Below are 18,347 nucleotides of genomic sequence, written 5' to 3'. Positions count from 1 at the left end.
AGGAGAGCTGTTTGTTCTACCTGAGGTCCTCACTCCGGTCCTCAGACCTTCCTCTGACCTTCCTTTGCTCTCTTTTTTTGGGCTTTTCCTTTCCTTTTAGCCACCACCATTTTGGACTCCTGTTTCCTATTCTAACTACCTAACAGTTGTCATGCCACCCTCCAGGGGATCTTCGCGACCCAGGAAACTAACCAGCATCTCTTATGTCTCCTGCACTGGCAGGCAGTTTACCACTACCACCACCTGGGAAGCCCCCCCCCCCCATTAAGACTAACCACCCCATATTTTGGGGCCTCTTGCCTTCTTAGGTGACCCACACTTCTCCCAGGGCCAGTCTCACCTTTTGAGATGGATTGCATTCTGTCTGTGGAGTGTGTGTCTGTCTAAGTAAATCCACTTCTTACCTATCACTTTGCCTCTCACTGCATTCTTTCTGTGCTGAGACATAAAGAACTTGAGATTCAATAAGTCCTGAGACCAGGTATGTGCTTTCAATTAAAAGAGAATGAGTTCAAGTCTCAATCTGAAATATGCGGTTTCAGTACCTTTCAAAAAATGACCCTTTCACTTCTCTCATGCCTCTAGTCCACACAGCTAGAATAGGATCCTATTGGGTGTGACTCAGATATGTCTAACAGGAAACCTTTATTATTATTGTTGTTAGCTGAAACCTCTTTGAAAAGCTGATGAAAACAATGAATGTTTTGCCTGGGAAAAATAAACACACACACACAATCTTGCTTACTCTTTTCAGAGTTCCCTGACTTCCTGCAAGCTGGGTTAAGAACTTCTGGGATAGAGTCTGGGATGAACATAGCTGCTCCAGATCAGAAGTTGAAGGAGGTAGAAGGGAGAGTTAAAGAGTAAAGAGTAAAGTGATTCTTTTCTTAATACCTGGGCTTACCATCTACCACAATGCATTATCTTATTTGGACTTCCCTGGTGACTCAGTGGTAAAGAATATCCTGACACTGCAGGAGACACAAGAGACAGGGGTTTGATTCCTTTGTTGGGAAGATCCCCTGGAGTAGGAAATGGCAACTGACTCCAGGATTCTTGCCTGGAGAGTCTTATGGACAGAGGAGCCTAGCAGGCTACAGTCTGTGGGGTTGCAAAGAGTTGGATACAGCTGAGTATGCATACTCTCCTCTTTCACTTTCATCAACAGGCTCTTTAGTTCTTCTTCACTTACTGCCATAAGGGTGGTGTCATCTGCATATCTGAGGTTATTGATATTTCTCCCAGCAATCTTGATTCCAGCTTGTGCTTCTTCCAGCCCAGGGCTTCTCATGACGTACTCTGCATATAAGTTAAATAAGCAGGGTGACATGGGAAATAGATGGGGAAACAGTGGAAATAGTGTCAGACTTTATTTTGGGGGGCTCCAAAATGACTGCAGATGGTGATTGCAGCCATGAAATTAAAAGACGCTTACTCCTTGGAAGGAAAGTTATGACCAACCTAGATAGCATATTCAAAAGCAGAGACGTTACTTTGCCAACAAAGGTCCGTCCATTCAAGGCAATGGTTTTTCCAGTGGTCATGTGTGGATGTGAGAGTTGGACTGTGAAGAAAGCTGAGTGCCGAAGAATTGATGCTTTTGAACTGTGTTGTTGGAGAAGACTCTTGAGAATCCCATGGACTGCAAGGAGATCCAACTAGTCCATCCTAAAGGAGATCAGTCCTGGGTGTTCATTAGAAGGACTGATGCTAAAGCTGAAACTCCAATATTTTGGCCATCTTATGCGAAGAGTTGACTCATTGGAAAGGAGTGATGCTGGGAGGGATTGGGGGCAGGAGGAGAAGGGGACGACAGAGGATGAGATGGCTGGATGGCATCACTGACTGGATGGACATGAGTTTGAGTAGACTCCATGAGTTGGTGATGGACAGGGAGGCCTGGCGTGCTGCAATTCATGGGGTTGCAAAGAGTCGGACATGACTGAGCGACTGAACTGAACTGAACTGAACTGGAGCCTGCACATGCACATGCTTATTAACTCATGTAATAGAGAAACTGTCAGACACAAGAAACTCACTCTCCAAGGAACAGATGCACAGAGGGAATGTGTTTCTCTCTCTCTCTCTCTTTTTCCATTTGGTTGCACCGGGTCTTAGTTGCTGCATGCAGGATTTTTGATCTTCATTGGCAGCATGAGGGATCTTTAGCTGTGGCATGTGAAATCTAGTTCCTGACTAGGGATTGAACCCAATCCCCCTGCATTGGGAGCTTGGAGTCTTAGCCACTGGACCACCAGGGAAGTCCTGGTAATGTGTCTCTTGCCCAAGTTTTCACAGCTGGTAAGAGTGCTAAAGTGATTCATTTGCCCCATAGATATAAGGTAAAGGGAAGAAAATAGTTCTTGGGGCGGGGGGAGGAAAGGAACACCTAGAGTGGAAGAGGTGGCCCCCCAGAACCAACATTCACATCTGTACTGAAGCTGAGGCATTCTGGTCACCTGAACCCCTTATGCTTGGAGGGCGGATGTGTGACTAGGAAAGGGGATGGAGCCTGGGATGGTTATTTTTGTGTGTCAACATGACTGGCCCACAGGGTAACTATATATTCAGCTTCACATCATTCTGAGTATGTCTGGGTATTTCTGGATGAGATGAACATTGTGATCAGTAGACTGAGTAAAGCAGATGGCCCTCCCCCACGTGGGTGGACCTCATCCAGTCCATTGAGGGCTGCATAGAACAAAACTGTGGGGGAAGGAAGAATTTGCTCTCTCTGCCTGATTGTCTTTGAGCTGAAACGTGGAGCTTCTGCCTTCAGTCTCACACTGAAGCTGATATCCTCTTTTCTCCTGGGTCTCCATTTTCAGTTGGACAACAGCTGCCCATGGGACTTTTCAGCTTCCATAACTGTGAAAGTCAATTCCTTATATTAAAAAAAAATCAATTTCTCTTTTTCCTTCTCTCCCTCTTTCTTAGGATTTTCAGCATAGAGTGAGGCTGGCTTTCTAAATGGGTCCCTTGCAAGGTCCTGGGAAGATGAACTGTGACAAGAGCTTACTATCTTTCCCTTCATCCAAACCAGAAATGACAACATCCCTCCACAGCCTAGCAGAATAACCAAAGACACTAAATTCTGTTTAAAGTTTTAAAGAAATGTTTCTATATTTCTATTCCTCTTTAGAACATTCATATCAATGCCAAACAGAATGTGTTAGCCATGGGCTTCTTGAAAGTTCATTGAGCGAATGTTCTGCCTGCAGGGGAAGGTCAGCATTACCCTTTTGGTCATCCTGGACTGAGCTCCAGTGGGTAGAGCCTCAGTTGTTCATGCCAATATCCAGTTCCATTTATGAAGCACTCAGTAGGTGCTTAATAAGTGTCTTATGAGTGAATGAACAAACAACCTCTCCTTGGCCTTCTCTGTGCTTCTGTTCTTATCATGGTTCATCTCACCAAGGAGAGGGCCAGAAGGGTGCTCAGGAGTCATCTGGTGCAACTACCTGTGCTACAGATGAAGTCCAGAGGGGTGAGCAACTGACTGGAGGTCACACAACCACATAAAGGAAGCACAGGTGCAAGTGGTCAACCTCCTCCTTCCAGGGCTTATCCTGAGACCTCACATAACGTCTGTTGTCTGAAGCAGGAGGGCCACATTGGCCAGGAGAGAGGAGAGCTTCCTTTACTGGTCACCTGGCTGCTGAATCCGAAGCAACCTGCCAAAGGACACGCTCAGAGTGGCTTCCTGAACTGTGGATCATCTCTGAATCATGAGATTGGTTCCCCCAGAGACCTGGTTACTTTCCCGCCACCTGTTTTCACCTGGAGAGGAGAGAGGCTCCACTCAGAAGAGGATGTCCAGTCTCTGTTATGGAGGTGGTACAGATGATGCCTCCTCTGGGGTGCGGAGGTGGGAACAAAGCAGAGTGTAGGGATGCGGGTCTGCTGGATGATGAGAGGGCCTGGCAGAGGCTGTGTCTCCCATGGGTGGCATGGGAGGAGGGCGATCTGGGTGGGAAGCCAGGCAGAGGTCAGTTGACCTTGAGCTGGGGGACAGCACCTGGTGAGAGGAAACAGCCTGGGCTGTGCAGGGACTGGCAGCATGGGGCCCTGTCAGAAGGAAAGGCCAGGAGAGAGGTCAGCCTTGAGTTTTACTCCACACTGTCCCTCCACTTCCCAACATTTCCCGGTGACTCTCTGGCAGCTCGGGGTGGATAGGAAGACCAACCTGGGAAGAAGTGCTTGCCCAAGGGGGCCAGGAAATCTGGTCCTCATTCCAGCATTTACAGCAACTGTTTGTCTCGGAAAAGTCACTTTGCTTCTCAGAGTCCAGTTTCTGCATCAGCAAAAATGGATAAATTAAAAATCCTGCCTCATAGAGTCATTGTGGGTTTGTACAAATCGTTAACCACGGGACTGTCTATTTTGTGCACTGCTGTCTCGCCTCTGTTTAGCATCTGGTTCAGTTTAGTTCAGTCGCTCAGTCGTGTCCGATTCTTTGTGACCCCATGGACTGCAGCACACTAGGCCTCCCTGTCCATCACCAACTCCCGGAGTTTACTCAAACTCATGTCCATCTAGTCGGTGATGCCATCCAACCACCTCATCCTCTGTTGTCCCCTTCTCCTCCCACCTTCAATCTTTCCCCACATCAGGGTCTTTTCAAATGAGTCAGTTCCTCGCATCAGGTGGCCAAAATATTTTAGTTTCAACTTCAACATCAATCCTTCCGATGAATATTCAGGACTGGATCTGAATCCAGTACTAGCATCTGGTACACACTCCAAATCTGTTGACTCGATGAACGGTTTAATTTTTAGTGACCACTTCCTGGGTGGCAGACATTCTTCAAAACTTGGTCATTTCATCCTCATCAAATCTGTGACTGTCCTCTGAGGGGCACAGTGACTCTTCCAGGTCACATACTGCTATACTGCTTCGGTCAGAGCTGCAATTCGAATCTTGGCAGCCTGACTCTGGAGCCAATGGGCTCCATTCCCACACAACGCCCTTTACTCTGTGTCCCTGCTCCATAGACTGGGACGTTTTACACAAGTAATACAAGTCAGTCTCTGGAAGAGGGAGAGGGCTGTGATGGTCATTCAGTGGATGAGGACACAGGGACAGAGGCAGAGACTTTCAGCAGGTTTCCCAGGCATCCGTGCCCACGCTCTTTCTAAAAGAATTGCCAGTGCTTACAGGGGAGTTTGAGTGAGCTCCGGAGTTCGTGATGGACAGGGAAGCCTGGCGTACCGCAGTCCATGGGGTCGCAAAGAGTTGGACTCTACTGTTGGACTCTACTGACTGAACGGAACTGAACTAAACTGAACAGTGAACAGAGCCCAGGAGGTGTTCCAATCTGGATGAGATGGTCCCAGACAGTGACCTCGCCCCCAGCCCCGCCCCCGGGTGCCTCAGCCACTCACGGCCACGTCTGGGTTTGTGGGCGGGGCCAAGCCGGCCTCCCTTAGCAGTTGCGAAGCCCCAAGGCTGTTTGTCTTCTCCTGCTTCCGCCATTTGGCTCGCTGATTCTGGAACCAGATCTGAGATGAAGGCGAGAGAGAATGGAGATAAGCAAAGGGCTTTTCTCCATCCAGTTCCTCTCCTTAAAATACATGATGACGGCATCTTCCAGGGACTTCCCTTTACAGTTTGGAAAGGTCAACGGCAGCCACGATTTCTTTGGATCTGATCTGCCTTGGGAGAGGGGATTCGAGGTCACAACCTTCCATGCCTACAAGGGCTGGGGGGCTCATAGGAGGGAGCGTGAACCAGCAGGGTGCCCTGTAACTGGGAGTGGTTCACGGGGTGGGGGTGGTGGGGGGTGGGTGAACAGAGGCTGAAGGGGGCAGCGTCTCAGCCTCAGCCAATAGCCACCATGTGGAAATGTGAGGCCCGCGCTGCAGCTTCATCTAACTTCTAAGGCAGAAATCTTGATTTTTCTGTGAAAGCTCTGAGATTTAAAAACCATGCAGATCAGAGAAAACCCATCCGTGGGCTCTTGCCTGCTGGTGGGCCACCTGCTTGCAACCCCAGTGGGCCCTCTGGTATCCATAGGTTGACTATTGAGGGTTGCCTGTATTCATGGGCACCCTGACTGTGCGACACATGGCCATTTGCCCTTGGTCATTCTGCTGAGACAGCTGCTGAATTCTGGGCTTTATGCTAACGTAGATGCTACCCACCTAGTTGGTGACTGATTTCAAATGGGAAGTAAAAGAGAAGTCCAGACAGGGGTGGGCCTTGACCAGACGAAAAGTAGGCTTGGGTGATAGGAAGGGTGGAATATTGATGTGGACCCTGGTGCAGATTTTGAATTTAATAAGTCCATGGTATATTTGAAGAAAGTATTGAAATATAATTGATTTACAATGTTGTGTTAGTTTCAGATGTACAGCAAAATGATTCAGTTGTATGTATACATACAAATATATGTATTCCTTTTTAACATTCTCTTCCATTATAGCTTATTACAAGATGTTGAAAGGTGGAGAGGAGAAGGGATAAATTAGGAGATTGGGATTAACATATACACACTACTGTATATAAAATAGATAGCAAAGACCTACTGTATATCACAGGGAACTCTGCTCAGTACTCTGTAATAACCTTATATGGGATAAGAATCTGAAAAAGAATAGATCTATGTAATGTGTAACTAAATTACTTTGTTGTATACCTGGAACTAACACAACATTTTAAATCAAATATACTCCAATATAAAATAAAAATTGTATTTTTCTGTTTTTCAAAGACTATTTTTTTATTCATTAAAAATTAAGTTATAAAAAAGATGTTGAGTATAGTTCCCCCATCATATTTGTTAAAAAAAAAAGAGTGATTTAGAAAACTGTTTTAGAGAGAGTGAAAATATATAATAATTGGTTTTGGATTTGCTAGAGCAATAGTTGCAGAACTGGGGATATGTAAAGAGAGTTGGACATACCATTGGTGAGGGGCTACTGTATATCTAACCACAGAGGAAGCCTAGACACTCAGGTTGGGGGAAGAAATGACAAATTACAGATCAGGTCTCTGACCATGGAGGGTCTTTGCCACTTCTCTGTGCTGCTGCCAAAGTGATACCCATGTGTTCCAAGTCAGAGGTTGGCAGAGTTAACCTGTTTTTGTATAGCCCTTGTGCTACGTATGGTTTACACATTTTTAAGTGGTTGGGAAAAAGACTCTAAATTTGGTGACACGCAAATGATACAAAATTCAAATTTTAGTGATCATCAGTAAAGTTTGTTGGAACATGCTCATTTGTTTATATGTTGTAAACTATAGCTATTTTTGTGCTACAAGGGCAGAATTGAATAGTTATGACTGTGACCACATGGCCTCACAAAGCCTGACATAATTAGCACCTTGTCCCTTACAGAAGTCTGTTGAGCCCTAGTCTAGATTGTCAAGACCTATTTTGAGGCTGCATGGTGAATAATGTTTTGGAACTGCAGTCAAGTGGGGGAGAAGGGAGTGGAAGCAGATGCCAATGGCCATCATCATAAGACCCCCTCCATGTCTATTCTCCAAGGAGAGAAAGCATCTATCTTATAACTATGGTGACCTCATTTCCTGGAAAATGATATTTGGACAGAATAACTGTATTCATGGGATAAAGCCAATGGAAAATTTCAGATGGGGCAGTCCCAGAGAGTGCAGGATACCTGGGGTCTCACCCATGCTTCCAAGGGCATTGATGAAGGGGGTTGAGGGTGGGGATGGTTGTACCTGCACACGAGCTTCCGGGAGGTTGATCCTGGCCGCCAGCTGGTTGCGGACGTGGACGTCAGGATAGTGAGTGAAGTGGAAGATCTTTTCCAGCTCCTGCAGCTGCTCTGTGGTGAAGGTGGTTCGGATCCTCCGCTTACCCTTCTTCCCCTCTGGAGGGAGGAGGGTCCAAGCTAGGTTAGTGACCTTCGTCTCAGTGAAGCTTTTGTGCTGCCTTGTACCCATTAAACCAGTGTTGCCACTACTTGGCCTCTGACTTCTTAGGCTTGGACTTTTACAATGTTCTCTCTCCTAGAAACCCTCCCCCTAGGTTGACTCCCTCTATCCATTCTGGACAGTGTGGCCAAGATGACCTTCTAGAAACTTCTTTGATTGTCCTTTCTGCTGCTCAGATGCCTTCAAGCAAATTTCCCTTATCTGCAACAAGGAATGGCAAACCATAGCCTGGGGGTCACATCTGGCCCACTGTCTGTTTTTAGAAATAAAGTTTTATTGACACACAGCCTGACACATAGGTTTATGTATTGTCTATGCCTGTTTTTGTGCTATAATGGCAGAGTTGTGTTGCTGAAACAGAGACTGCAAAATCTAAAATAATTACCACCTAGTCCTTTACAGAAACACCTCAGCAGTCAGCCCCTGACAATGGGGGCTGTTTCCAGCCACCTGTCCAGTCTCAGGCCCACTCAGGGATGCTACATTATAGGTGGGACCTAGTGCAAAAGGAGAAAAATAGCTTTTTCCTTTCTTCCACAGTCTCTCTCTCAACCAGTCATGGTGGTCTTTCACTTGCTACTTAAGGCCCTTCTCCCTCAGGCGCAAGAATACTAACACGCACACAATGTGGGTGGCAGAGGTCACTGGATTGAGGGGTATGGGGAAATAGGACTGAGAAGCAGCCCATCCCAGGAAGCAAGGAGGTGGTGAGAGGGGCGCTGAGCATGAGTTGAGGCCCCAGGACCCTGGTCCTTGCTTGGGCCATATTTTATTTACTCTCTGGGCCTCAGTCTCCCAGTCTGTAGAATGGAGGAGAGGAGAGGGTTTGAATGATCAAATCACAAAGACCAGATCCACCCTGGCACTCTGCAGTTCTCTTTCTCTTCAGGTGGAGGCTTGAAAGACCTGGCCTCAGCCTTGCCTGGGGGCCCAGTTGGCTGGGCAAAAGGTAGATGGATGAAGGAGAGATTTATGCTGAGGATAACACTTCTGACTGAGTTACTCCTGCATTTCTAAGAATTGACAAGTGCCTTCCATAGTCTGCCCTTCTTTTAAATCTCTGATTTTATTTTATCTATTTTTTATTGGAGTATAATTGCTTTACAATGTTATGTTAGTTTCTGTTGTACAACAAAGTGAATCAGCTATGTTGTTGTTCAGTTGCTATGATGTGTCTGACTCATTGGGCCTGTGTGGACTGCAGCACATGAGGTTTCCCTGTCCTCCACTATCTCCAGGAGTTTGCTCAGATTCATGCCCATTGAGTTGGTGATGCTATCTAACCGTCCCATTCTCTGCTACCCCCCTCTCCTTTTGCCTTCATTCTTTCCCAGCATCAGGGTCTTTTCCAGTGAGTCAGCTCTTCACATCAAGTGGCCAAATTATTGGAGAAACAGCTATATGTACACATATTTCCCCCTCCCTCTTAAACTTCTACCATCTCACCCCTCTAGGTCATCACAGCTCAGTGAGCTGAGTTCCCGGTGCTATACTGCAGGTTTCTACAAGCTATCTGTTCTATACACGGTAGTGCGCTTATGTCTGGGGTAGGAAATAGCAAACCAGTCCAGTATTCTTGCCTGCAAAGGACAGAGGAGCCTGGGGGGCTACAGTCTATGGGATCACAAGAGTTGGACACAACTTAGAGACTAAACCACCAGTGTACTTATGTTAGTGCTATTCTCCCAATTCAGCCCACTCTCCCCACCCCACTGTGCCCATTTGTTTGTTCCCTACACCTGTGTCCCTATTCCTGCCCTGCAAATTGGTTCATCTGTACCATTTTTCTAGATCCCATACACACACACACACACACACACACACACACACTTTAATACATGAAATTTGTTTTTCTCTTTCTGACTTACTTCATTCTCTATGACAGACTCTAGGTCCAGCCACTCATCTCACCCCTCCCAACTACCCCTCATTGTTATTAGTCCATTTTTTTTAATTCCCTCAAAGTAATTTTACTCATTTTCCTGAATCTTGGAAGCTTCTTGGGGGTTGTGGACAGTGAGATTTCAAGCATAATTACCCCTTAGAGGAAGTTGTTGGATTGTGAACCAGCTGATATGATCTGATCTCTTACCTACTCTATCTCCCTTTCCCTCCTCAAGTCCACTGTACTTTTTAATAAAAAAAAACAGAGAGAGAGAGATATTCTATGTTTAGAGCTGGTGGTGCATTTAAGGGGTAGAGCCAAACCCAACCAGAATTGGTGTGGACAGAAATGGAAGGTATGAATCCTTTGCCAAGGCCTTACTGAATGTCTTTTGTGCTAGGCACAGAGGGCCTGTCTGCAGGAGTACGAAAATGAACAAGCTGTGCTGACAGTATCTCATTCATTCATTCACCAGGTCACTGTTTCAGATAATTGTAATGACACAGTGCAGTTTTATAGAAAATTGCCAAAAAACTCACAGAATGGAAGATTTCAGGTTGGATGGGCAAACAGAGGTTCAGGATAACATGGATCTGGGATTCTTCTAAGAATATAGATCTTTGGAGTAGAGGATACCGAACCAAAAAGGTAAGGTGTAGAGCTGGAATACAGGAAAGTAAGTAACATGGAGAACAGAGGATTAGAAACAGATTGTAAATTATAACAACAAAAAAGGGTCTTCCTTAGTGTTCCAGTGACTAAGACTCTGTGCTCCCAACACAGGGGGCCGAGCTCGGGCCCTGGTCAGGGAACTAGATCCCACATGCTGCAAATAAGAAGTCAGAATGCTAAATAAATACATATTTTAAAAAGCTATTAAGAAATTAGCAAAATTAAGCCATTTCTTGCTTTTTCCCCGGAAGGAAACTTAGGCAAACAAGTGTCCATGACTAAGTATAGACTCATTATCTCAAGTTTCCATTTGTGTAACTAGGGAAGGAGCTAATAAGACAAATACAGCTTCCCCTTATTTCCCAGAGGAGCAGAAGGACATAACCTGGAGATAAGGTTATAAGAAAAGGATCTGAGCCCTCCTCGGCAAAATAATGTGATTGTTGACTTTGCAGAGAGGGGCTGCCAGTCAGTTATGAGCCAGTTGAAAAAATATTTATTCTCATTAACTTTGAACTAAACACTCTCAGGATATTATTATATTATTCTTGAGAGATGATGATCTCTCAATCATGGTGACAGGGTGTATATGTGTGTGTCCAACAGATGTAGTGACTTATCCTGTAAAGAAAGAGGGTTGTCTAAAATATACATAGTTGGCTAGATGGAGGCTGAGCCCCAGGTGGACCAGCCTGAAGGACTCAAGGGCCAAAGCCCTTCTCCCAAGACTGAGCATGGGTTCTTGGGGTGTCAGTAGTCAACACTGATTATCTCCATACAACCCTTCTTGGGATGTTATTTGAAATTGCTGCTGCTGCTGCTAAGTCACTTCAGTCATGTCTGACTCTGTGCAACCCTGTAGACGGCAGCCCACCAGGCTCTTCCGTCCATGGGATTTTCCAGGCAAGAATACTGGAGTGGGTTGCCATTGGTAACCACTATCTGCCTATGGCTATTTAAATCAAATCAAACCAAATAAAAAATATAGTTCTTTAGCCACACTAGTTATAGGTCATAACCACATGTGGCTAGTGGCCACCATATTGGAGAGCATAGATAGGAAGCATTTCCATCATCAGAGAAATTTCTATTGGATAGGGCTCCCTTATAGGTTTTCCCATTGGGTTCTGGAAAAAGTAATATTCTGGGCCTCACTTTAAGTTTCTCCTTGGGTTGCACTTTCCTCTAATTGCTACATATCTCTAGGAAAATGGGTATCCATCGGTCACAGAGCCGAATTTGATGGTGTTGGGAAAACTGGAATTGCAGGAAAAGTAAGAGAAAGGGAAGGCTGGCCCACACCCATCTCCTTGCTGGTGCCTGGGGAGAAGGATGACCAGTGGAGAGGATGTTGCCCTGGAGCTCCAGGCAGTGACTCAGAGCAGAGTGACCTGCTCGTGGTCCACAGGGAAACGGGGACAGGGAAGAGCAGAAGCTGAGTGGTTGGCTCAGGAATGGTGAAGGTTGACACTTCAGTTTTCCCATCGAATGCTAGAGCTGCTTTAGGAAAGGAAGGAGGCGGGCCAGCAAGCCTGATGCTTGGGTTATAGATCATAGTAGGTGATAAGAGAGAGGAAGCTGGTGAGGGCAGGAAGAACAGCATAAACGAATTATGGAACAGAGAAGAAGGCGGAACACAGGACACTGAACGAACGTAGTATTTTGAAACCAGAAGGAACCTCATTAGACAGGAAGGTGAAACACCCAGTTCATGGATGGAATGCCCATCACACAGGATGGTTCTTAATTGTGGAAACGGGCTGGGAGTTTCCGGCCCTGGCTCAGAGAGGACAATGGGGGTGTGGAACCCCATCCAGAGACACTCAGGGGAGGGTGGGAAGAGGGGGATGAAGGAGGCAGGGAACTGCCACCTCTCTCAAGTTGCTCCTCGCAGGTTATTAATTGCTTGAGCTGTGATCACACTTCACTGGGTCTTCAAAGAGACCAAGTCAGCAGAACGTAATTAAACCTGAGCCGTTTAGCACATTGATCATAAGAAATACACAATTTACACAGGTGATTAGGCCACCTAATTATAAACTGATGTTTCTCTGTGCTTGGCTCCCTCCCCTGATTGCTCCTTCTCTGCGGTCTGCTAATCGGCCTTGGCCGCTCAGCTAGAGGCCCCAGGGGCTTTGCAGCTGGGCTCAGACTCCTGAAATGAGTCTTGTCCTTGTCATCCTAAAGCAGCGGCCGGAAGAAGATCCAGGCTCCCACACCCATGGAAGGGAGGACTGGGGAGAAAGCAGATGACACTGTTAAAGGGGAGAGTGAAGAGCCTTGAGTGCCGAGCCAAGGAGCGTGCCTTGCATGCTGTGGGCACAGGCAATTGGAGAAGTCCAGGACCACTCTGAGGAGAAAAGGCTGGCATGTTCTGCCCTGGGAGGTGCCTCTCTGCAAGCCACCTGTCCTGTCTAGAAGGTGTTCTCAGCCTGCTGGAGGGCTGCAAAGGGAGCCTGCCCTTGTTCCTTTCCATTTTATACTTGCGACAAAGCAGGGGACCAGACCTGACACCAGCTAGTAACACTGGGGGAGATTCCCTGATGTGACCTGGGAAAGAGCCACAGAACTTATTTCTGTTCAATGAGAGAGTTCATGTTTAGTTGTCCTTCCTGCCAAGGACTGAGGAGGAGGAAGTCAGCTAACTCTTATCTCTGTGAAAATACACACAGAAGGCCAACCTAAATGCAAACCTGCAGAGTGCCCAGATTAGAGGTAGCCAAAGTCCTGGATCTTGTAACAGGGAGAAGAGCCACTTCTAGCCAAAAAACTGATGACCAACTACTACCTTACAAGGCATATGTGCATAATCACTCAGTCGTGTCCACGATCCTATGGTCTTTGTGACCCCATGGACTGTAGCCTGCCAGGCTCCTCTGTCCATGGGGATTCTCCAGGCAAGAATCCTGGAGTGGGTTGCCATGCCCCCCTCCAGGGGTTGGGATCGAACCCAGGTCTCCAGCATTGCAGGTGGGTTCTTTACCATTTGAGCCACCAGGAAAGACCTGCTACAAGGCATATCTGGGGAAGTAAACACTCTGTAGGAACACAGTAGGGATTTAAAAACTGAAAAAGGAAACTTTGAGTGTTCTCCATATGGAGACCAAAAATGATCTATGAAGACTCATAAAATGGCATAATCTGAGCATGAAACAGTGTGAGAGAAGAAGAGGAACAGCAAGAAGAAGATGGCCTGAGCCCTGAGTCAGGGCTCCCTCTCCCAGGGCCCAGAGCATAGCAGAAGGTCCACTGTCTTTAGTCCTAGGCAGCATGGGTGGGGAGGAGAGGATGAGGAAGGAGGGAAGGGGGAAAGAGAGAAGAAAGGGGAAGGGGACGAGGAAGGAGGGGGAATGAGGAAAATGAGGGGGACGAAGAAGTGAGGAAAGATGAAGTGGGTTGAATTGTCTTCCCCTCAAGAAGAAACATCTCAGTTCTAACCCCTGGTACCTGGTGAAGGTGACCTTACATGGAGATAAGGTCTTTGCAAGTGCGATTAGGCCAAGGATCTTGAGATGTGACTCTCCTGGATTTATGGTAGATTCTATGTCCAATGACATGTGTCCTTGTGGGATAAAGGAGAGGGGGATTCCACATAGAGCCCGAGGTCAAGGCCTAGTGACGATGGAGTCAGGGTGTGGGATGGTGTGTCTATAGGCACATCATGATCGTGGATTGTTGCTGGCCACAGGGAGCTGGGACAGAGGCACTGAGCAGGCTTTCCCTTGGGGCTCTGGGAAGAATTAACCCTACCAACACCTTGGCTTTGGACTTCTGGTTCTGAAACTCTAAGATGATGAGTTTCTGTGGTTTTAGGCCATTCAGTTTGTGGTAATTGGCACAGCCACTAAAGGAAGCTCATATAGAGGGAGAGGATGAGGGAAGGAAGAGGAAAAGGAGGAAGAAGAAGAGGAAAGAGGAGCGAGTTTTTTTTTTTTTTAAATTTATTTTTAACTGGAGGCTAATTACTTCACAATATTGTATTGGTTTTGGCATACATTGACATGAATCCGCCACGGGTATACATGTGTTCCCCATCCTGAACCCCCCTCCCACCTCCCTCCCCATGAGGGTTTTAAAGGGCAAAGTTTGGAGACATAAAAAGGCTTGAAAGACTGAAAGTTAGAGAGATGCTCCATGTGCCTGGAGGGTGAGGGGCAGGCAGGCCATGATGGGGGATGAATCTGGGGACCCACAGAGCTGGACTGTAAAGGACGTTGAATGTCACGCCAATAGCTTTAGATGGGGTTGATGAACTACAGCCTGGGGCCAGACCTGGCATTCTGCCTGTAACTGTAAATAAAATTTTATTGGAACATAAACATACCCATTCACTTACACCTTGTCTGCTTTTTAGCTATGATAGTTGTGCAGCCGCTCGGTCATGTCCGGCTCTTTTGTGGCCCCATGGACTGTAGCCTGCCAGGCTCCTCTGACCAGGGATTCTCCAGGCAAGAATACTGGAGGGGGTTGCCATTTTCTTCTTCAGGGATCTTCCCTACCCAGGGATCAAGCTCACGTCTCTCATATCTCCTGTATTGGCAGGCAGGTTCTTTACCACTAGCACCACCTGGGAAGCCCTAAATAAATGCATATATATTAGAAGAAAACCTCGTATCATGACCATAAATGGGTAACTGGTATCATGCATCATAAATAGAAGGTTAGTGTAGAAATCATTACAGGACTATTGACATAAATAATCTTTGTCTTCCTCACCTTCAAAGTCATTTTGAAAACCTCCGGGGGACCCTCATGAGTCTCGTTAGAAACACTGAATTCCTGAGACTTCCCTGGCTGTCCAACGGTTAGGACTCTGCGCTTCCACTGCACGGGGCATGGGTTTGACCCCTGGTTGGGGAAGAAGGATCCTTAACGCTGTGTGGTGTGGCCAAAAGAGTAGAAATGCCGAATTCCAGCCTAGCAGGGAGATGGATGGATTTTAGCCACATTCAGAAATAATCTAGAGCGGATGATCTCAGGCAACCGGGGTTCAATTCTATTGTGACCTACTCGTGTGGTTTTTGCCAGTGATTTATCTTCTCTTCTTGGTTTCATCAGCTCTAAGGTGGGGCTCACAACTGTGACAAATGGATGGAAACAATGGCTATCACATTGCATGAGAGCCCAGTCCAATCTTATGACTGCCATTTTCCCAAGCACTTACTCGTGTCTCCTCTGGGTCTAGCTGACCTGGAACATACCAGCAGCTTCAGCGGAGGTTTAGCATGACTGGCCTCCTTTTCGTCAACAGCCAGTGTTGGGCTAGGGGAAGGGAAACTGCTCTGGGAAGGGAAATAAGATCTCTCTCTCTCTTCCTCTGCAACAGAGAGGACGGACATAGATTTTACGTAGCTGCAGCAAGAGACACTCAGGTCAGACCCTCAGCAGAATGGTTCTTGTGAATGCTCATTGCTCATTCAGTTCACTGGAAGATATTAATGAACTTCTGACAATTAAGCTGGGACCCTTTCCTATTGATAGAGTCAGCTACTAGGAAACCCACTAGCTCTCTGGGGACACATGATCCCCCACCCCCCACAGGTTCTTTCCCTTGGCTCACCACCAGTGAGCACCAACCCCCTCTTAGGAGACTCTACCTGGGGGAGGAAGTGGGGCTCCGTGTTTGGGAGGAGAAGGCATCATGGCTTCCCTGAGTTTCTTTCCCTTGGACTGCTGTTGTTTAGTCATTCAGTCACGTCCAACTCTTTGTGACCCCATGGACTGTAGTCCACCAGGCTCCTCTGCCCATGAGATTTCACAGGCAAGAATATTGGAGTGGGTTGCCATTTCCTTCTACAGGGGATCTTCCTGACCCAGGGATCAAACCAGCATCTCCTGCATCGGCAGGAGGATTCTTTAGCACTGAGCTGCTGGGGAAGCCTTTCCTTGGATTAAAGCATTAGATAGGAGAGAGGACCAGGACACTCTTGTGGACACTCCAGGCTCATCGCCGGTCAGACTCCAGTGGACCCCCAATCACCAGCTTCATTTTTTCCCTCACTCAGCTGTCTCACTGAAGATGAAGCTGAGGGCAGAATGGAAACGGGCTTGGTCGGGCGGCTCGGCAGGCCGGGGGAGAGCTAAGACTGACTGCGGTTGTCTGAATCCTAGGAACATGTATGTTCCCTCCTCCGCCCCCTCCTCAAGCTAGCCCTCAAGGAGGGACCCGGGATCTGGTCATTGTTATTTGGGGGTAAATCCTGGGGAGGGCACTGGCCTAGGGTGTGATCAGGGTGGGCAGATTTGGGGCAGAGCTTCAGCCACTAGAGGCCGTGCAGGCCGAGCTCTGCTCACAAAGGGAAAGAACGTGACAGCCTAAGCCGGTGTTCGGGTGGCTGGGTCTCGGTCCTCTGCCCTGCGGCTGTGTGACCTGGGGCACCACCTGCCTCTTCTCTTTCACAGATGAGTTTCTCATCAGTCAAGTTTATGATAATTATACTTTTCTGCTGAAGTTAGAGACATGCACAGCCTCCAGGATGGTGCCGACCACAGAGTAAATAAATGGTCACCGGCATTCTCAGCTGCGGCCTGGTTACAGGAACAAGCCCCAGATCCCCGCATCCTGCAGTGAACTGGGACTTGGTGACTGAATTAGAACAGCTCCATTTCTGGGCTAGGTAGAAAGGTATTTAAGGCTATTGGCCCAGTACCTGACATCTCTCTGAATTTTGGAATCTTCTCTTCTGTTGATACAGAGCAGCTTTTTCTCTGCCTGAGCCCAGCTGGGGCTTGCAGACCCAGGAGTGGGTAAGAATTGGCAAGAAGACACTTACCTTTGGGCTGGTCCTGTGGGGGTCTCTCCGGCCCGAAATCTGCAGCTGTTGCCTGCCTGGTTCCCTGTCCACTTGCCCCTTCTGGCCTGACCACATCACTCCTCTCAGCTGGCCTCTTTAAGATATCCTCGATGGAGAAGGACAGGCCCCGCTTCTTTGGGGCCTCATAGCACCCCGAGCTCTTCCTCTCCATCCCCTGTGGAGATCAGAGCCTGCCTTGGCACCCTCCGTGGGCAGCTGTGAGGGGGCAGAGGGGCCAATACCAGTGGAGGGAGGGGTCCTTGCTTTCCTGAAACTCCTGGAATCAAGAGGGTGAGCAGAGGTGAACAGAGATTCTCATGTTGGATTATCCAGCACAGTTATGTCTCCATGGGGACTTCTGTGGGTCACCTCAAAACACCTTGGGATCAAGGATGCTGGTCCCGTCAGGAAAGCTGGAAGGGGCTGTACCTGTGCCCATGGACTTAGAGCCCTCGTTGACTCAACATCGAGGGAATCGCCATTGCTAAACTAAATTCAGTCCTACTGTGACGGGTCTTCTCCGGGGTGATCACTTTCGCAGTCCCCAGCCTAGGCTAGAGACCCTGAAGTCATGGCCTGTGGGGAACAGGGCAAAAGAGCTGGAAGAGGGAGGCTGCCCCCAGAGGAAATCTGGAGGCAAAGTGTCCACCTTCACGCTTTCTCTGTCGTGCGGCTCTTTCCTGCTGGCTCCGGTCAGACCTCTGGGAGGCTGGAGTGCCACCGGTGAGCCCCAGGTGGCCAACCCAGCCCTGGGCCACACTGCAGCTTGAGGGGTGCTCCCAGAAATCCTCCTAGGTTCCTCCGGCTTCTGCTGCTCCTAGATTCCAGAACAGGCCTCCCTCCCAGAGCACCTGCAGGTGGAGGCTTCCAAAGAGGGTCGCAGGGTCACTGCCAGGCTGGCTCTCTGTGCCGGGGCTGGGCTGAAAGCTGGTGTCTGAACCTCCCCTGGTGTCTCTGGTCCAGCCAGCACTTCTGCTCTCTTCCCGACTTCACTGCACAAGCCTCTCGGTAGGCTCCTTCCTGGCTCCTTTCCCTTCCTTTGGGGGTCCTTTCTGTCCCCTTCTTGTTTGCATACCTCTTACCTGCCTCCT

General features: G+C 47.9%; 1 protein-coding gene across 1 annotated transcript; it reads right to left on the bottom strand.

Annotated features, from left to right (window-relative positions):
* Positions 1–3,776: 3,776 nt before the first annotated feature.
* ISX (intestine specific homeobox) lies at positions 3,777–17,428 on the bottom strand. The gene is given in 5 exon segments (XM_069581982.1): positions 3,777–3,878; positions 3,880–4,068; positions 5,385–5,501; positions 7,690–7,841; positions 17,236–17,428. Coding segments are annotated over 5 exon segments (753 nt in total).
* Between the last annotated feature and the right edge of the window lie 919 nt (positions 17,429–18,347).

The sequence above is a fragment of the Ovis canadensis genome, chromosome 3, assembly GCF_042477335.2.
Source record: "Ovis canadensis isolate MfBH-ARS-UI-01 breed Bighorn chromosome 3, ARS-UI_OviCan_v2, whole genome shotgun sequence".
Taxonomy (NCBI): domain Eukaryota; kingdom Metazoa; phylum Chordata; class Mammalia; order Artiodactyla; family Bovidae; genus Ovis; species Ovis canadensis.
The sequence above is the reverse complement of the archived record's forward strand: the minus strand, read 5'-3'. Positions and strand labels throughout refer to the sequence as shown.